This window comes from Martes martes (assembly GCF_963455335.1).
Source record: "Martes martes genome assembly, chromosome: 16".
In the NCBI taxonomy this organism is placed as follows: domain Eukaryota; kingdom Metazoa; phylum Chordata; class Mammalia; order Carnivora; family Mustelidae; genus Martes; species Martes martes.
In genome coordinates, this window is record NC_137904.1 from 2,431,442 (window position 1) to 2,448,363 (window position 16,922).

Here is a 16,922-nt window from a genome sequence, read left to right on the forward strand (position 1 = left end):
GCTCAGACACTGCTCGCCGAGGCAGAAGCCCTCGGACTACAACACCCGGCAGCCACCAGGAGCCCCGCGGCTCGATGGGAACGCGCCTGCGTGACCTGTTGCGTGCCTGCCCCGCCCCTCCCGTGGGTCGCCCGCGAAATGTGATCGGGGATGCGGAGGGCCAATGGAAAGGCGGGGCCAAATCCCGCGAGAGCGAGCGGCTCTCGGCGACCGGCTGGGCTGAGGGACGCTGTGCTTGCGGTCTCGCCGCGTCCACCGGTCCGGCTCGCCTCCCGGGGGTCTTCCGCGCTCTCCCGGAAGAAGGCGGAAGGCCCCGCGGCTTCTCAGGTCTGCGTCCGGGAGCCGAGCGGACTTCGGGGCGCCGTGGGTCCAGCGGGACGAGGGTTGCGGCCGAGGCCGGCGCCCGCGCTTCCTCGGCAGCATGAGCGCGCCCGAGGCGCCCGGGTTGGCCGCGGACTGCCTTGCTGCGGACCAGGCCCCCGCTCCGGCCTCCCCGGCCGACGGAAGTACGGATCCCGCCCTGCTGCCGCCACCGCTCCCCGCGGGGGACGACCCGCCGCTCCCGTCCCCGGATCCCGCGGCTGGTTCCCAGGAGGCGGGGGCGGGCGGCTCCGCTTCTGCCTCCCCCGCCCCGGAGGAGGCTGCTCGTCGCGAGTTGAGCCCTCCAATCGAGGAGCCCGAACTTTGCGAAAACGTGGGCCTTCCTGCGGAAGAGACGAACGCGCCAGAGTCGGGGCCGGGGGAGGCCGCGGAGGGCATGTCTGAGGACCCCGCCCCGGAGGACGAGGGATACCCGTAAGTGGGGATGGGGGCCGGCGCGGCCCGAGGAGGTCGGAGTGGGAGATGCGTGGGAGTGCACCACTCGTCCTTGGCCCCGCTTGTGCAGGCCCGCTTCCTCCTTGCTTGCCGACCCCATTCTTGTCGTCCCCCTCCCCCTTTTCCTTCCAGCACTTGGAACTACAGCTTCTCCCAGCTACCTCGGTTTCTCAGTGGTTCCTGGTCAGAGTTCAGCACCCAACCCGAGAACTTCTTGAAAGGCTGTAAGTGGTAAGTTAGGATAATGGGGCCGGGAGATAACCGTATTCAGGACTTTCGGCATAAAATAAAAACTTCAGTTATTTGGGAGAAGAAATAAGAGGTTCTCTTGGACTGAGCTTACATTTCATGTAGAGTCTGTATCTTCTGCTTTCTTCGAGGCCTTGGGTGGGGTGGGAGGCTTACCTGCGCCAGGCATAGGCTCAGTCTTAGCCCTGCGCTTGGAAAATAGAGCCCTGTCCAGCTTTCTAACTCTTCCCTGTTCCTACAGGGCCCCTGATGGTTCCTGCATCTTGACCAATAGTGCTGATAACGTCCTGCGGATTTATAACCTGCCCCCCGAGCTGTACAATGAGGGCGAGCAGCTGGAATATTCGGAGATGGTAAGGGTAGGAGCTACCTGTGCCCCCTCACCGGCTGCTGCACATTTCAGTCCCTCACGTGGGTGGAGAAAGTTGCGTCCACGTGTTTCCTGTTCACACACAGGACGTTTTTGCACGAGCGTGCACAGGTGGCACTTCCTGTCCAGGATGTGCAGATGTTTAAGAGGCGTTTAGCTTTCCTTTAGTCGGGAATAGGTGTTTTCCGTGAGAGAGTAGCGGCTTTCTCAGGGCAGTGTTTCAGTGACTCACGGATGTTTATTGAATGACCACCGACACGTCAGTTACTGTGTCTGCTGCTGGGATAAAAAGGGCGGAAGGTGACAGATGAAGAACCGACTTGCTTTCTCGTGGGGAGCTCGACGACATAGGCACAAACCGATAAAGAATGAGGTACATCCCGCATCGTGATACATGCCGTGGAGAAAAGAAACGGGATGAGGAGGGACTGACCACAGGAGACCAATTTAGATACACTGGTTGGGAAGGGCCTCTCTGAAGAAGAGACGTTTGAGCTGGGATGTGAAGGACGGGGGGATGAGTTCTGTGGGGGGCTGTAGAAGGAGCCTGGCGGGAAGAGCCAGCGACACTACAGAGACCCAGAATGGGGCAGGAGCTTTGTGTGTTCAGGGAACAGAGAGGAGGCCGGCGTGCGTGGACTGAGGCCAATGAGGGGGAAAGTGAGGACAGATGCCGTGACCCACACTGTGTTGCATCTGGTGGGTCGGCCGTTTGGAGTTCAGTTGGGAAACCAGAGGAGAGTTTTAAAACAGAAGAGCGAAATGATGGTGGAACTTTAAAGAATGGATTATGGTGGAGCAAAAGTGAAGGTGCCTGTCACGGTCTGGGTGAGAAGCGGTGGCGGTAGGGGAAACGGCGAGGCGTGAATGGATCCGAGGTGTGTTTTGTAGGACGTGGAGGGAAGGAAACAGTCAAGGGTCCAGGTGTTTGCAGCCGTGTAGGTGGTGGCACAATTTACCCAGGAGGAAACGGATAGGAAGAGGTATGGGGGCAAGTCAGGGGTCCTTAGATCTGTGAAATGTGAAGCTGAGGGAGACGTGGGGGTTGGGGGCGTAGTTTGGGAAGTGGAGGAGCATGTGGATGGTACCTGGTGTTTTGTGAACGGATCCAGTCTGGAGCGTAGCTGGGGATGGAGGAGCCTGGCAAAGCCCCAAGCGCTCCAGTAGATGGAGTGGAGGGCAGCAGGGGCGGCAGAAGCAGACGCAAAGAGTCAGGTCTAATGCTGTTGAGGCTGAGACCCATTGAGAGAATGACCCAAGAAGACAGCGAGTTTGGGAAGAACATGTTCCAAGGAGTGACGGTGGCAGAAGCTGAGTAGGGCGAGGGGAAGGGAAGGTGGAGACAATTCTTTGGAAAGTTTTCTTGTGGAAGGGAGTTGGGAAATGGAGTGGCGACCAGAAGGAATATGGGACCAAAGAAGGGCTAACGGGGTGCTTCTGCAGGGTTGGGAATAAGCCGGGAAACAGGGAGGAATTGATGCTGGGAGGGGCGGGGAACAGGTCCCTGAGCGGCAGGCTGAGGACAGGATCCGGAACGGAGCAGAGGACCTTGTTAGATGCAAGGGCCTCCCCTGGAGTAGGAAGAGAGGCAGTTTCTTGGTGGTCGGAGGATTTCCACATCTCCTCGCTCGGCTTCTCGGCGAAGCATAAAAGGAGGTTATCAGTTGAAGGAAGCGGGTGCGTGGGGTAGCGGAGAAGGTGTGACTGATTGGTCCGGGGTGGGGGCAGAGATGGGAGGCAGCAAGGAATGTGGTAGCGTGGCTGTTCTGTGCTTAGCGCCTCCTGGAAATTTGTTGCCACTAGTCTAAAGTGAGGCCCCATGACTACATGGTGCACCTGTCTGTCTGCAGCCAGTGAACGGGCTTATTTTCTCTGTTGGTAAAGTGACGATGGGCATCGTGGCATCCATCTCACAGGGTAGCTGGGAGAATTAAAAGAGTTAACGTAACATGGACGAACCGGGGCCTGTTTTGTATTCAGTAAACGCTAGTTGTCGGTATTAGTTAAGTCAGGCCTGGAATAAGGGGCTTGTCGGGCTGGGCTTGGTGGCAGAGAAGGACAAGGGGGTCCTGAGAGCCTCCGCGGGACGGGCTGTGTAGCTGCTTGTCTCCGATGTAAAGCAGGCCAGGAAATGGACTGGAAACGCGCTCTTGATGAAGCAGAATAATTGTGGTGGAAACAGAGCAAGTCAGCTGGGTGGGTGAGAGATGGTAGGCAGAGGCTGGGGTGTGACAGGGTGTGGGACTCGGCTGTGGGAGTGGCCGTCGATGACAAGGGAAGGCTATGGCTGCGGGTGCTCCGGAAGGCGAGCCACTGGGGGAGAGCAGTGTTGGAGGGACCCACTCGTTCTTTCGATGATTCATTTAGTGAACACATTTTTGTGGAGCTCGTTCTACGTGCCAGGCCCTGTGTCAGGTGCTCGGATTAGTCGGGAACACGGACACACACAAGTCCCCGTCCTCTTTGCGTGATAGCTAATAACCTAGCGCAGGGAGTAAAGAAATGACCCAGTAAATGGTTTACCTGGTAGGTGCCGTGAAGAAAAATAAAGCGAGCAGGGGGACCGGGGCCGTGGACTGCAATTTTAAAAAGCGTGGTTGTGGGGCGCCTGGGTGGCTCAGTGGGTTAAACCTCTGCCTTCGGCTCGGGTCATGGTCTCAGGGTCCTGGGATCGAGCCCCGCGTTGGGCTCTCTGCTCAGCGGGGAGCCTGCTTCCTCCTCTCTCTCTGCCTGCCTCTCTGCCTACTTGTGATCTCTCTCACTCTGTCAAATAAATAAGTAAATCTTGAGGGGAAAAAAAAAAAAGCATGGTCGGGAAAGATCTCGCTGTTAAGGTGATGTTTGAGCAGAGACGTGAAGGAAGGGAGGGAGCGAACCAAGCTGACGTCGGGGGGTAGAACACACCGGGCACAGAGAAGACTGAGCTCTCGGGTCGCAGCGGGAGTGAACGTCACGGAGAACCTTGGAAATCTGTGGGGAGGGAGGCAGGGAGCGGGTCCCGCCCCCCCTGCACTTGCCCGTGGTTCTTGAAGCAGAAACCAGTGGGGTCTCGGGGCCGGACAGGCATGCTGGGCTCTCCCGCACAAGAGCCCAGGAGCGGGGCTACTAAGAAGAGCGTCTGGAAACGTGGCCGGCTGGGAACGGATCGCACCAGCCGGTTTACGAGGAACAGGAAAGCTGCAAAGAAAGAAAACCGTAGTCATCAGCCACCGCTCTACAGAAGTCAGCCCTTGCCTTTACCTGCCCATTTTTTCCAAGCTTGTACCACTCGGAAGTGTTCTCTGAGGTCGTGAGCCCGTAGACGGTGGTTGTATAGCCGCTGCTTTATTTCTTAACAGTCGCGTCCCAAGTGGTCTTCACTGTCCGTGTCCCTGTGGCTGATGCTGCGCTGCGGGCCTTGGATCAGTCATTCCCGTACCCAGTCCCCTGTTTCAGGCAGTCGGGTTTCCAGGAGTTTTGTATCATAAATTGTCCAGTGGCCACCTTCGCGTGTTTTGATGCAGATTCTTCTCGTGAGAGAGATCTTACGAGCAAGAAAGACCCTGGGTCGGTAGCGTCGGTATTTGCTTCTCATCCTGCGGCACGGAGAGCTGACGTGTTTTCCAGAGCTCTCGTGCTCTTTGTGTTGGATGCGCCGTTAGCGTGAACGTCCAGGCCCATCACAGCTCCACTCCGCAGAGAATCTCACTGGCTGTGTCTACAAGCTCACGGTGTGCAAATGGACAGTTAGTGGCCGGGGACATTGGGGGAGGCCCCGTTGGAGTGTTTCCCGACACCCATTTTTTCTTCCCAACATAGTCTCCTAATTTCTCGCTTCCCGTCTCTGAGTTTTCACAGAGCTTTCTGGAACTCCTGTTGTTAACTCCCCAGCCTCGGCCCTGGACCCTACCCTGTAGATCTCGCCCGAGGCCTTCAGTCCCTCTAGCCCTACCCAGGGGAGACCCCACATCCTCTGGGCCCCGCATATCTCAGGTTCAGGTTCAGGGAGGCTGTCCTCGTTCCTAGAAGCCATACTTAGACCGTTGTGCTCTCTCTTTGTAAAGACTTTTCCTTTGAGGCTTACGTTGTCTGAGTCTCCTTCATCCACCAAGGACGGGGGCACCTCATGGCTCTCCTGTGCACCCCAAGTCTTTCCACCATCTTGGTGACTTGGGGTGTCCAAACCGGAAGGTCTCATGCTTTAATCTTCCTTTTCCCTGACCCCCGACCTCTAGTTAATGGCCGGATTCCATCGAGCCCCCCCCCCCCCCGAGCTTTCGGGTCCATCTGCTTCTGTGCACGCCGCTGCCTCTGCTTTAATTCAGGTCTTATTATCGGGGCCTTATGTTACTGGAACAGTTTCCTGTCTTTGCTCATTAAGACGTTCGGCACTGACTGCTGATGATACACTAGGTGCTGGGGAGACAGCGGTGAGCCAGACAGGATCCTTGCTTCCTCAGACACCCGTGCGGGGTGAGGGGCACGGAGGGCTGTAGGAACCTGGAGCCGGGCAGCTTGCTCTGCTGAGGGGTTAGGGAGGGCCTCCCTGTGGAAGAAGCTTCTTAGAGACCAGAAGGGTGATTAGGATTCAACCAGAAGGAGTTGTTGAGGGAGGTGAAGGGAGAACTTTCCAGACCTGGACGCGAGTGAAAGTCTGCAGATCGGAAGGTGGGATGAGTTGGCACCTTCTGGGGACTGGGAGTCAAAATGGGAGGGAGATTTTAAAGGAGCGAGTCCGGAGGGATGAGCCATGAGAGGGGAGCAGGGAGTTGTCCCCTGGTAAGGAGGTTTGAGCTTGCGCTGAGGGTATGCGGGCTCGCTAAACATTTTAAGCGGGAGCGTGTTGCCGGACAGAATTCCAGCTTAGCAAGGTCTCTGGGGCCTGCGCCTGGCTGCAGCGTGGAGCGGCCTGGAGGACTTGCCGCGTCGAGGTGGCGCTGGCAGGAGGGCAGAGGCTTGGCCTGGCACTGGGAGGGAGCGCACACATTCAGGAGAGCCCCGGGAGGCGGGCCTGGCAGGGCTTGTGTCACTAGCAGCTGTCCGGTCCGCAGACAGGCTGGACCAGGAGGGGAAAGGGAGTGAAGAGGCTGTGGTCAAGGCTGGTGCTCAGTTTGGAGGCTTAGACGCCTGGCTGCGGAGCCCAGGGAGAGCGGAAGGTTGGAAGGAAGCGAGAGCCGGGTCCCTTCCAGACCAGCTGAGTTCCACGGGACACCGAGCAGCAGGCAGCCCCGGGCTGCCGAGGGGTGCTTGGGCCGGAGTGCGAGTGCATCCGGTGGAGGGGGCGACGGGCACGCCGCGGAGCTGGCCTCGCACACATGCTCCGGGACACTCTGAGCGCGCCCGGTGGAATACGGAGACCCCGGGGCCGTCAGCAGAGGAGGGCAGTGAACCCGCTGCTGTCCCGCAGTGGAGGGGCCTGAGTTAGAGCTCACGTGGCACTGTGGTGACGTCTCCCAGTCGCAAAGGGAGGTCACCCATCTGGCACTGTGGGTACTGAACGGAAAGGCGTCCAAGACAATGGTATACTTGGTGTTTGGGGTGTTTTTTGTATGAATGTATTTCTTCTTAAAGATTTATTATTTGTTAGAGCAAGCGAGTGACTGTGCATGCGTGTGCAAAGGGAGAGAGATTAAACAGACTCCACGCTGACCTTGGAGCACAACATGGGGCTCGATCCCGGGACCCTGAGATCGTGACCTGAGCCCAAATCCGGAGTTGAACACTTAACCCAAAGAGCCACCAGGCGCCCCAATAAGAACGTATTTTTAAAGAGTTGTATGAGAATGATGGATTTGTTTACCTCTGAGGGAAGGTGTCCTTGGGAAGAAGCTTTAACTGTTATATTTTACTTTATAAGCTGATTGGAGGAGTCACAAGAGTTTCTGAAAAATTCTTTGCTGGGCAGCGCGCTCCAGTCCCCTCCCTCTTCAGGGCTTTTGTACCATCATCGCTCCGTAAACTTTGTTTTGCTGTCTTACCAAAAAAGCCCCCAAACCAAAAAAAACCTTTGCATGTTTGGACCATTTAATAATTTTTTTTTTTTTTTAAAGATTTTATTTATTTATTTGACAGACAGAGATCACAAGTAGGCAGAGAGAGAGGAAGGGAAGCAGGCTCCCCGCTGAACAGAGAGCCCGATGCGGGGCTCGATCCCAGGACCCTGGGATCATGACCTGAGCCGAAGGCAGAGGCTTTAACCCACTGAGCCACCCAGGCACCCCTAATAATTTTTTTTTAAAGATTTTTAGAATGTATTTGACAGAGATCACAAGTAGGCAGAGTGGCAGGCAGAGAGAGGGAAGCAGGCTTCCCGCTGAGCAGAGAGCCCGATGCGGGACTCGATCCTAGGACCCTGGGATCATGACCTGAGCCGAAGGCAGAGGCTTTAACCCTCTGAGCCACCCAGGTGCCCCAAACCGCTTAATAATTTTTTTTTAACGTTCAAGTGGGATCTAGTAGGTGCTGAGGAAGCGTATCAATGGTCGGTTCTTGGTTTTGGTGTGGGGATATTCTTTGCTTCTTCCTAAGTGCTTAAAAAGCAAAATGATAAACCTGGGGGGCTCTTGGCGGCCCACATCTGACCTCAAGGTCTGAGCTGACCCTCGGACATGGAGATCAGGCTTCTGTTCTTCCCGTTAACCCTGTCTGCCTTGTGCCTGGTCAAGTGCCGACAGCGCCACTCTGTCCTGACCCTGCTAGAGGTGTGACTCTGCCCCCTTTTCCTGCCAGTGACCCAGGCATCCCTGCATCTCTGCGCAGGCCCCTGTCCTCCGCATGGTGGAAGGCGACACCATCTATGATTATTGTTGGTTTTCTCTGATGTCTTCCGCCGAGCCAGACACCTCCTAGTAAGTGACGTCCTTTGCCTACCCCCTGCCCTCCCTTCCCATTCCGTCCCCGCCCCCCCCTTTCAAGGGGACCCTCTACTGAGAGGGAGCTGGCTCCCCTAGGGGTTTCTAGGGGAGGACAACCTGGTGTACCCTTGAGATGCGAGCGGAGAGGGCCGGTCAGTTGGCTTCCTCCCCTTCCTTTGACAGCACCGGGACCTCAGTGTCCGTGTCTCTCTCAGCGTGGCCAGCAGCAGCCGGGAGAACCCCATTCACATCTGGGATGCATTCACCGGAGAGCTCCGGGCTTCCTTTCGGGCCTACAACCACCTGGTAGGGAGCTCCCCGCCCAGGCCCAGGGCTCAGCCTGGCCCCGCTCTCCCTCCATGGGGACAACGGAGGCTTTGCTGGGCCTGTTTGCAGTGCTTTCCTGCCCCTAGGACGAGCTGACGGCCGCTCACTCGCTCTGCTTCTCCCCGGATGGCTCCCAGCTCTTCTGTGGCTTCAACAGGGCTGTGCGTGTCTTTTCCACGGCCCGGCCAGGGCGTGACTGCGAGGTCCGAGCCACGTTCGGTAAGCATCTGTGCCTCGCAGGGGAGGAGGAAGAAGGGCACTGCCACGTCCAGAGGGGCCTCGTGCGAGCCAGGGCACCAGGCGTGGCCCATCCTCTTCCGGACAGCCCAGGGAGGCGGGTTGTACTCAGTGCGCAGAGGAGAAAGCAGGTTAGGGAGCGGATGGAACCTTCCCAGGGTCAAGCTGGGAGGTAAGGAGCTGCTTCCCTCCTGAGCCCAGGCCCTGTCGGCCGTGTCCCTTTCACGGTCCAAAATCTTGGTATATCTAGGAAGTTGGCGGTGAATCTGACTCATTCTCCTATAAGCTTTCAGCTTTCCATCCCTCCAAGAAGACACAGATTTGAGAAGGAAGAAATAAGTCTTGAGCGTTTAGGTCGTTTGTGGGGATAGAAGGAGCTGGGGAACCTCAGAGGTCTTTATCCTGCTGTGACAAACGGGACAGGGGAGGCATTGATTCACGGGACAGGAGACGGAGTGCGCGTCTGATTAGCCTGGTTAGTGTCAGCAGTCCTGCCCTCTGCCCAGCTTTGTTCCTTCCCTCTCTAGCCAAAAAACAGGGCCAGAGTGGCATCATCTCCTGCATAGCTTTCAGCCCCGTCCAGCCCCTCTACGCCTGCGGTTCCTACGGCCGCTCCCTGGGTCTGTATGCCAGTGACGACGGCTCCCCTCTTGCCTTGCTGGGAGGACACCAGGGAGGTGTCACTCACCTCTGCTTTCACCCTGATGGCAACCGCTTCTTTTCGGGAGCCCGCAAGGTAGGGGTCACACCCTGAGAGTCCAGAGAGGGTGCACAGGAGGCGGGGTGGGGGATGTAGTCTGTGTTGTGCTGGGGGACAGCCGTGGGAAAAAATTCAACCCAAGCTAAGGGAGCATCTGTAAACCTTGCGGGAGGGAAGCAGGGATGTCTTAAGGGGTGGACGGGGTGGACGGGACTGCAGGCCCCTGTGCTCTGTGTCTCCAGGACGCCGAGCTGCTGTGCTGGGACCTTCGGCAGCCCAATCACCCACTGTGGTCCCTGAGTCGAGAGGTGGCCACCAATCAGCGCATCTACTTTGATCTGGATCCGTGAGTGACCGGGTCCTGCCTGCCCGGGGTCCCAGTGCCCCTGGGATGCCAGTGCCCCTGGATATGATGGGTCCCTGCCCCAGGGGGTGAGGAGTCCACGTCACCAAGCGTCTCTCTTCCCCAGGACGGGGCAGTTCTTAGTGAGCGGCAGCACTAATGGGGCCGTGTCCGTGTGGGACACCAGCGGGGCTGGACCGGACGCGAAGCCCGAGCCGGTGCTGAGTTTTCTGCCCCAGAAGGACTGCACCAACGGAGTGAGGTGATCCACTACCATGGATCTTGGGGCTCGGGGCGGTGGGGAGGGCGGCGGGCTGCTGACGCACCCCTGCCGGCCTTGTCTCTCCCTGCAGCCTGCACCCCAGCCTGCCGCTGCTGGCTACTGCCTCGGGTCAGCGCGTGTTTCCGGAGCCCGTGGAGAGCGAGGACGAAGGGGAGCAGGAGGTGGACCTTCCCCTGCTTTCCATGCGCCACGTCCACCTCGAATGTCAGCTTCAGCTCTGGTGGTGTGGGGGGGGCCCAGGGGCCGGGGTGGCCGATGCTCACCAGGGCAAGGTGGGCCAGGGAGGGACCCAGGAATCTGGGGGCGAGTTTCTGTAAAAAAGGTTTTATACGGTCCGGGAGCCTTTGTGTCTTTTTTTGGGAGGCGCTTGATGGAGATGGGGCTGGGAGGGGTACCAGTGGGCTCCCCTGTCCAGTAGCACAAGGGGCTGGCATATTGTTCCCCAAACCGGGGTTGAGAGGTGGGACTAGGCGGGAGGGAGCCAATGGGGCTGCCGAGCTCGGCGTGAAGTCAAGGGAGCGGGGGTGGGGCTCCATGCCATTGACTGGCGGGTTGCTAGGCGACTCGGTAAACTGAAGGGGGGAACCTGTTTGAAATCTCACTCCCAAGGTGGGGGCGGCAGGGGTCAGGGTGAGCGTGGCTGAGCAGGAATGGCAGGCGCTGTGTGTCAGACTGCTGGGTGTGACTGCGTGAGACCGTGCAGACGGTGACAGACAAGACACCCGCTCCCTCGCGCTCCACGCTAGCTGCCACCACCCAGCAGCAGAGGGACCATTACTCAGCTCTGGGGGAAGGGGAGCCGGAGCGCCCGCCTCTCCTCCCCTGGACTCCCCCAGGAGGCAGGCGACTGAGTAGCCAGAGTCAAGGGCACACACGAGGGAGTAAAGGTGCCGAGAAGCCACAGACGTCACATTCCGTATTCCCGCTAGACGCCGGGCCCCGGGCGGGAGCGACTCAGTCGGCAGCTGTCACCGGTTCTGTGTGTCTCCATTTATCTGCGCGCTTTGGGGGTGGGGGGCGACTGTGTTATTTCGGGCAGTGGCCGCTCCCCACCCCCAGCCTCACCGAGCACTGAGAAGGGGGCTCTGCCGAGCCCGCGGGCAGGGGATCTGACTGGGACCTCACCGTCAGAGCGAGGCGCCTGGAGGCCTGCGAGGCTGGGCGGGGAGAGGAATGTCACCTCTGCCCAGAGGTGCTGAAAGCGAGGGTTCTTACACCCGAAAAGGCAAATCCTCCTCCCTTCCCCCAGGATAATTGGAAACAGCCCTTCCGGCTGATGTGGGTTTGGGGCTGTAGGTACTCCCTTTCCTCTCCCCCGGCTCCGGTTCTCCCCGCCGCCAGGCAGCGAGGGCCCCAGTTTACCCCCGAACTCTTGCCTCGCGCCCCGTCCCAGGTAACGCGAGAGGGCCTGGGAGCAGGCGTGCGGCGACCCGGGCCGGCCGCCAGTACCGCCCACTCCCCGTGTGACCTTGGGCCGGTCTCGGCACCTCCCCCCCCCATCCCGAGCCTCAGTTTCTCCATCCCTACAATGGGCGCCCTGTGGCTCTGCCCCTCCCACTTCGCACAGGTAGTCGTGACGACCAACTCAGCCCACTTTGTGAAGTGCGGAGCCTTCAAGGTTATGACTATCCTCCCCAGACCTGCCGGGAGCCGCGGCGGCGTTTCGGGCTGGGGTGGGGGGGGCAGGGGGAGGCGGCTGCGGGAGCGAGAAGGGCCGGGCTCCTCGGGGCGGCGAGGGCGAGCGCCTTTCTGGATTTGGGCGCGGAAGGTTCCAGCCGCCCGGGCGACCCCCGGGCCGCAGGGCAGACGCGCCGGGGCGGCGGCGGCGGCGGCGGCGGCGGGGGGGGAGGGGTGGGGCCGGGACGGAGGGGGCGCGGGGGGCGGCGGCGGCGGGGCGCGCGGGAGGTGCGCGAGGTGAGGGAGGTGCGGGGGGCGTGGGCTGCGGGCTCCGCCGCCGCTCCGACGCCGGCTCCAGCTCCGGCTTTTCCCTCCGCCATCCTCTCCCCCTCCCCGCCACTCCTTTAACTCCCCCCTCCCGGGCTCGGCACTGGTTTCCTCCCCGAGCCCGCTGCCCTCAATCCCGGCGAGGCTGGGGCTCCGGCTCGCGCCCCTCCCTCGCTCCCTCGGCGGGCGCCCCATGCCGCCCCCGCCCGGCCCCCGGCTGCCCCAGTCCCCCACTTAGTCCGGCCCCGCGATCCCGGGGTGCCGGAGCGCGGGCCGGGGACGTAGGGCGCCCGCAGGCGGCCCCTGGAAGGGCTCTAGCGGGCTGAGCGCTCCGCGGCAGGGGCGCGGGCAGAGCAGGAAGCGGGTCCGCGTGGGAGCGGGGGGCGGCCGCCGCCGGGGTGGTCGGGGCCGAGGAGCCGGGCCCGCCGAGGCAGTCACCGCAGGGGGCGAGCGACTTTGGGGGAGTTGGTGCCCCGCCCCCCAGGCCTTGGCGGGGTCATGGGGGCCCCCCGTTCTGGGCCGGGGGGCGTGCGAGTCGGGGCCCTGCTGCTGCTCGGCGTTTTGGGGCTGGTGTCTGGGCTCAGCCTGGAGCCCGTCTACTGGAATTCGGCGAATAAGAGGTGAGTGGCCCCGGGCTGGGGAGACCCCACACCCTTCGGGCAGGGAGTAGGGGCGCATTGGGGATTTGGTGGATGGGGGGGGGCTGTTTCTCGGAGCTGGGAGGAGGCCGGAGGGAGGGGTGCTGGTGCTCTGATGCGAGCTGATGGGGAGCGAGACAGAGGTGATCTTGGGAGCCAGACTCCCTCCCGGGTCGCAGACAGACAGAGCTGGATGTGGGTGGCGACAGCCATGTGTCGGGAGTTGGAAGGACCCCACAGGGGCAAGGATCCGAAAGTTCCTGGGTAGCCGCCGGGAGGCTGGTGGAGTGGTTATTTGGGTTTGCGAGGGACCTGTGTCCTGTCGGGGGCTGGGCTTGGAGGGAGCCTGGTTAATGTCAGCTCTCGAGAGAGCCGCTGAGTAGGTGCCGCGGAGCGCAGAGGGGAAGGGCAGGGTGCCTCCCTCCCCAGAAGGGACTCGGTGTCGAGGAGGGGAGGGAAGGGGGCTCCGTGGGGGGGCCCTGGGGACAACTCACCCAAGGCTTCTGGACTCTCTCCACACGGTCTGCCCCCTAACTCTTGCCCACAGCCAGAGGGTCAGTGAGCCCTTGGCGGATGGTGTTCCCAACCAGAAGATATTCCTGCCTTCCTGGCTTGGAGACTTTCTTTTTTTTTTTTTTTTTTTTTTCTCTGGAAGAAGCCTGGAGCCCCTTTTTTCTCTCTTGCATCTAGAGTCCAGAGGACTCCCTTGCCCCCTCCCCCATCCTTGCTGCAAACTCTTCCATCAGACCCTCCCCTGGCTTGCTTGCTTTGCTCTGAAAAAAGGCCAGGGGTCACATGAAACTTCAAGTCACACTGGGTAGGACAGAACCCTTGGGAGGTCATCCAGGGCCCTGGCCTCGAAGCGGAGCCCGCTCCCCACGAGCAGAAGAATTCTGTGTTTTGCAAACTTCCCACTTCCCCGGGGGAGGCTGTGTGAGGCCACGGGAAGGCGAAGGGGGTGGGCCTCGAGCCCACCGCATTGGAGGGCTTAGTCCCAGCTCTGGTGCTCTCAGCTGTGTGGCCTTGGGCACGCCACTTAACCTTTCTGAGTTTGTATCCTCAGTCCTTCCACCTTTTATGAGGATTAGAGAGGTAAGGTGTTTGAACGTATGACATGCTCATTGAAGGAGAACTAGGATTATTGTTTGTCTTTTCTTGACTTCCCAGCCTCCCTCCCTGCTGTCTCTCTTTGGGTATAACCCCAAACATCTTTTCTCAGTCTGCTACCCACCAACTCCCAGCTGCGGTCTGAGTCCCGCCCGAGGCTGTAAGTTAGGCTTATTCTGATAGGGTCGAGCAGAGGGAGAGGTAGGGTGTTCTGGGGGCTCCTTGCGATGGGGGGTGGGAGGGAGTGGTCATTTAGGAGTCTGGGAAGATCCCGAGCGGCGGTCCTCCCCGGGGACCCAGCTCGGAGACCCTGTCCCGTTCATGCACAGGGAGAGACTGCAGTCATGGGCAGAGGAGGTGTGGGCTCCTGGAGGCTGTGGTTAGCAACGTCAGTCCCAGAGCAAGAGCGGACTTTCTCTAGGAAGTCTGAGCCCCAGGCCAGGAGGGTACTGAGCAGGGAGATGTGTGGGGCAGCTGGCCCCCACACCCTGCTTCCCTTTAGCCTCATTGAGGGCCATTGACAGACCAGGCGTTTAACTCCTGTCCCGTTGCCTGGCTAACTTGGGACACCGGTCTGGATTACCCTCCACACTGGGTAACCCTCCCTCCCACCCCCACCCCTCTTTTGCCCTGAGAGCCCTCAAATTCAGTGGTGCCCTGGGGGAGGGGAGGCTCTGCCCCCATGGTTGACTGCCACGGAATAGTGAAATCACCTGGGATGGGTGGGCTGTGTGGTTCCAGAGAGGCCAGCTCCTTGGTAACTGGCATCCCGTTGTCATGGCAACGGGCTAGTGATGGAGCGAGAGATGGCAGTGTGCGTGTGGCGAGGGCGGGCTGGAGAGTGCATTTGGGCACACCAAGGGGCCGGCGACCTCTGAGCCTGGCTTCCCGCTGCTGCTGAGTCCTTAGTGCCTGCCCTGGGGGAGCAGGCCATGCCCACAGGCGAAGGCTGGCCTGCAGGGATGTGCGGGTGAGGGAGACGAAGCTCAGCCGGGGGCAGTGGGGGGGACAGACCTCTGACACCGCTCCTTGTCCACCTCGCCCTCTGACAGGTTCCAGGCAGAGGGCGGTTACGTGCTGTACCCTCAGATCGGGGACCGGCTAGACCTCCTCTGCCCCCGGGCTCGGCCTCCCGGCCCCCACTCCTCTCCTAATTACGAGTTCTACAAGCTGTACCTGGTCGGGGGTGCCCAGGGCCGGCGCTGTGAGGCACCCCCTGCCCCCAACCTGCTCCTCACTTGTGACCGGCCGGATCTGGATCTCCGTTTCACCATTAAGTTCCAGGAGTACAGCCCTAACCTCTGGGGCCACGAGTTCCGCTCGCACCACGATTACTACATAATTGGTACTGCTGGGCAGAGGGCAGGGTCTGGGGGAGGTGCCCCCGAGACTGAGGGCAGAGGAGGAGCCCAGAGAGACCCCTGATTCCTCCCCATGCCCCCCGCCCCACCCCCGGGGAGCTGTCTGGGTCCGGGAATGGGGACGGACCAGGGGCTGGACTCTGGGCGGCCAACCTCTCCCTCTGGCTCTCCTCTCCCAGCCACTTCGGACGGGACCCGGGAAGGCCTGGAGAGTTTGCAGGGAGGCGTGTGCCTTACCAGAGGCATGAAGGTGCTTCTCCGAGTGGGACAAAGTGAGTGGGGGCCGGGGCACACCTCCCAGGAGCTGCGGGAGGTTGGGGTAGTCCCATATTGATCAGGGGGCTGCCGTCTCAGCCCCTCTCTCGGCTCTTCCCCATCTCCAGGTCCCCGAGGAGGGGCCGCCCCCAGAAAGCCTGTGTCTGAAATGCCCGTGGAGAGAGACCGGGGGGCAGCCCACAGCCTGGACCCCGGGAAGGAGAACATGCCAGGTAGGAGCGAGGGGTCCAGTCTCCTGCCCCCCCCCCCCGCCTCCTGTGCTCTCGGACCCCAGCTGCCCTGCCTTCACCCTCTCCCTCTGCCTTCAGTTTTTTGTTTTTTTTTGGGGGGGGGTGATACAGGAAAGAAAAGAGAGGACGGGAGGGTGGGAGGGGAGTGGAAGCCAAATGAGGAAAAGACTCGATTAGAACTAATTAGCCAATTCAATCAGGGCTGTGAGAGAAGTGGGGAAAGTGCTTGGCGCCGAGCTGAAGGGCTGGACACACCTGGATTCCGAGTGGGCTTTAGGGGGAAGGGAGGTGGGGTCCCCAGGGGGGCTTGGGCACTGCCGGGGAAGCCCATGGGGACCCCCGAGGCTGGGTGTCCGGATGCCCAGGTGGCTCCTTCAGCCCCTCCCCCTCTTTCCTCCTCCACCCCTTCCCTGCCAGGTGACCCCACCAGCAATGCAACCTCCCGGGGTGCTGAAGGCCCCCTGCCCCCTCCCAGCATGCCCGCGGTGGCCGGGGCCGCGGGGGGGCTGGCGCTGCTCTTGCTGGGCGTGGCAGGGGCTGGGGGTGCCATGTGCTGGCGGAGACGGCGGGCCAAGCCTTCGGAGAGTCGCCACCCTGGTCCTGGCTCCTTCGGGAGGGGAGGGTCTCTGGGCCTGGGAGGCGGCAGTGGGATGGGGCCTCGAGAGGCTGAGCCTGGGGAGCTAGGGATAGCTCTGCGGGGCGGTGGGGCCGCAGACCCCCCGTTCTGTCCCCACTATGAGAAGGTGAGTGGTGACTATGGGCATCCTGTGTACATCGTGCAGGATGGGCCCCCCCAGAGCCCCCCCAACATCTACTACAAGGTATGAGGGCTTCTCCTCCTTGGCTCTCCCGGATCCAGCCCTTCTCGGGGGGCGGGGGTCCCCCTCCAGTGAGTCGCAGCCGGAGGGACACCTCTAGCGTCCCCTCGGCCCCTCGCCCCACGAGCTCCTGTGCCCCCGCTGTTGTGGACCCCTCCCCCACGTTTAGGACTCCCCACGACTCCCGCCCTCCGTTGGCCTTGCGAGGCCTCCCGCAGAGACTCGAGTGTCCTCTTCTGACCGTGACCCAGTGACCCAGCCGTCCTTGTGCCCCCCACACACCCAGAGCTAGGGGCGGGGACAGTCTGCCTTTTGGTTGGCACCTCCTCCTTTCTGCCTCTCACTGTTTTTCTCTTCTTTTTTCTTCTCTCTCTTTCTCTCTCTCTCTCT

General features: G+C 60.8%; 2 protein-coding genes across 2 annotated transcripts; both read left to right on the forward strand.

Moving 5' to 3' along the window:
• Positions 1–188: 188 nt before the first annotated feature.
• WRAP53 (WD repeat containing antisense to TP53) lies at positions 189–10,497 on the forward strand. The gene is made up of 10 exons (XM_080825644.1): positions 189–795; positions 949–1,047; positions 1,307–1,418; positions 8,174–8,262; positions 8,484–8,574; positions 8,682–8,814; positions 9,360–9,568; positions 9,775–9,878; positions 10,003–10,137; positions 10,229–10,497. The coding sequence occupies exons 1-10, from the start codon at positions 422–424 to the stop codon at positions 10,473–10,475; spliced, it is 1,593 nt and encodes a 530-aa protein (XP_080681770.1). The 5' UTR covers positions 189–421; the 3' UTR covers positions 10,476–10,497.
• A 2,103-nt stretch (positions 10,498–12,600) lies between these two features.
• On the forward strand, positions 12,601–16,541 carry EFNB3 (ephrin B3; the record flags this gene model as incomplete). Its single annotated transcript, XM_080825664.1, has 5 exons — positions 12,601–12,722; positions 14,900–15,192; positions 15,388–15,480; positions 15,592–15,696; positions 16,132–16,541. 5 exons carry the CDS (start codon positions 12,601–12,603, stop codon positions 16,539–16,541), a joined length of 1,023 nt encoding a protein of 340 aa, XP_080681790.1.
• Positions 16,542–16,922: the final 381 nt, after the last annotated feature.

Excerpts from the sequence above, each read along its gene's own strand:
- WRAP53 (XM_080825644.1), top strand. The coding sequence starts at position 422 with ATGAGCGCGCCCGAGGCGCCCGGGTTGGCCGCGGACTGCCTTGCTGCG. Across the intron at positions 8,575-8,681 it reads TTCGGGCCTACAACCACCTG|GACGAGCTGACGGCCGCTCA; the intron begins GTAGGGAGCTCC and ends TCCTGCCCCTAG. Across the intron at positions 9,879-10,002 it reads ATCTACTTTGATCTGGATCC|GACGGGGCAGTTCTTAGTGA; the intron begins GTGAGTGACCGG and ends TCTCTTCCCCAG.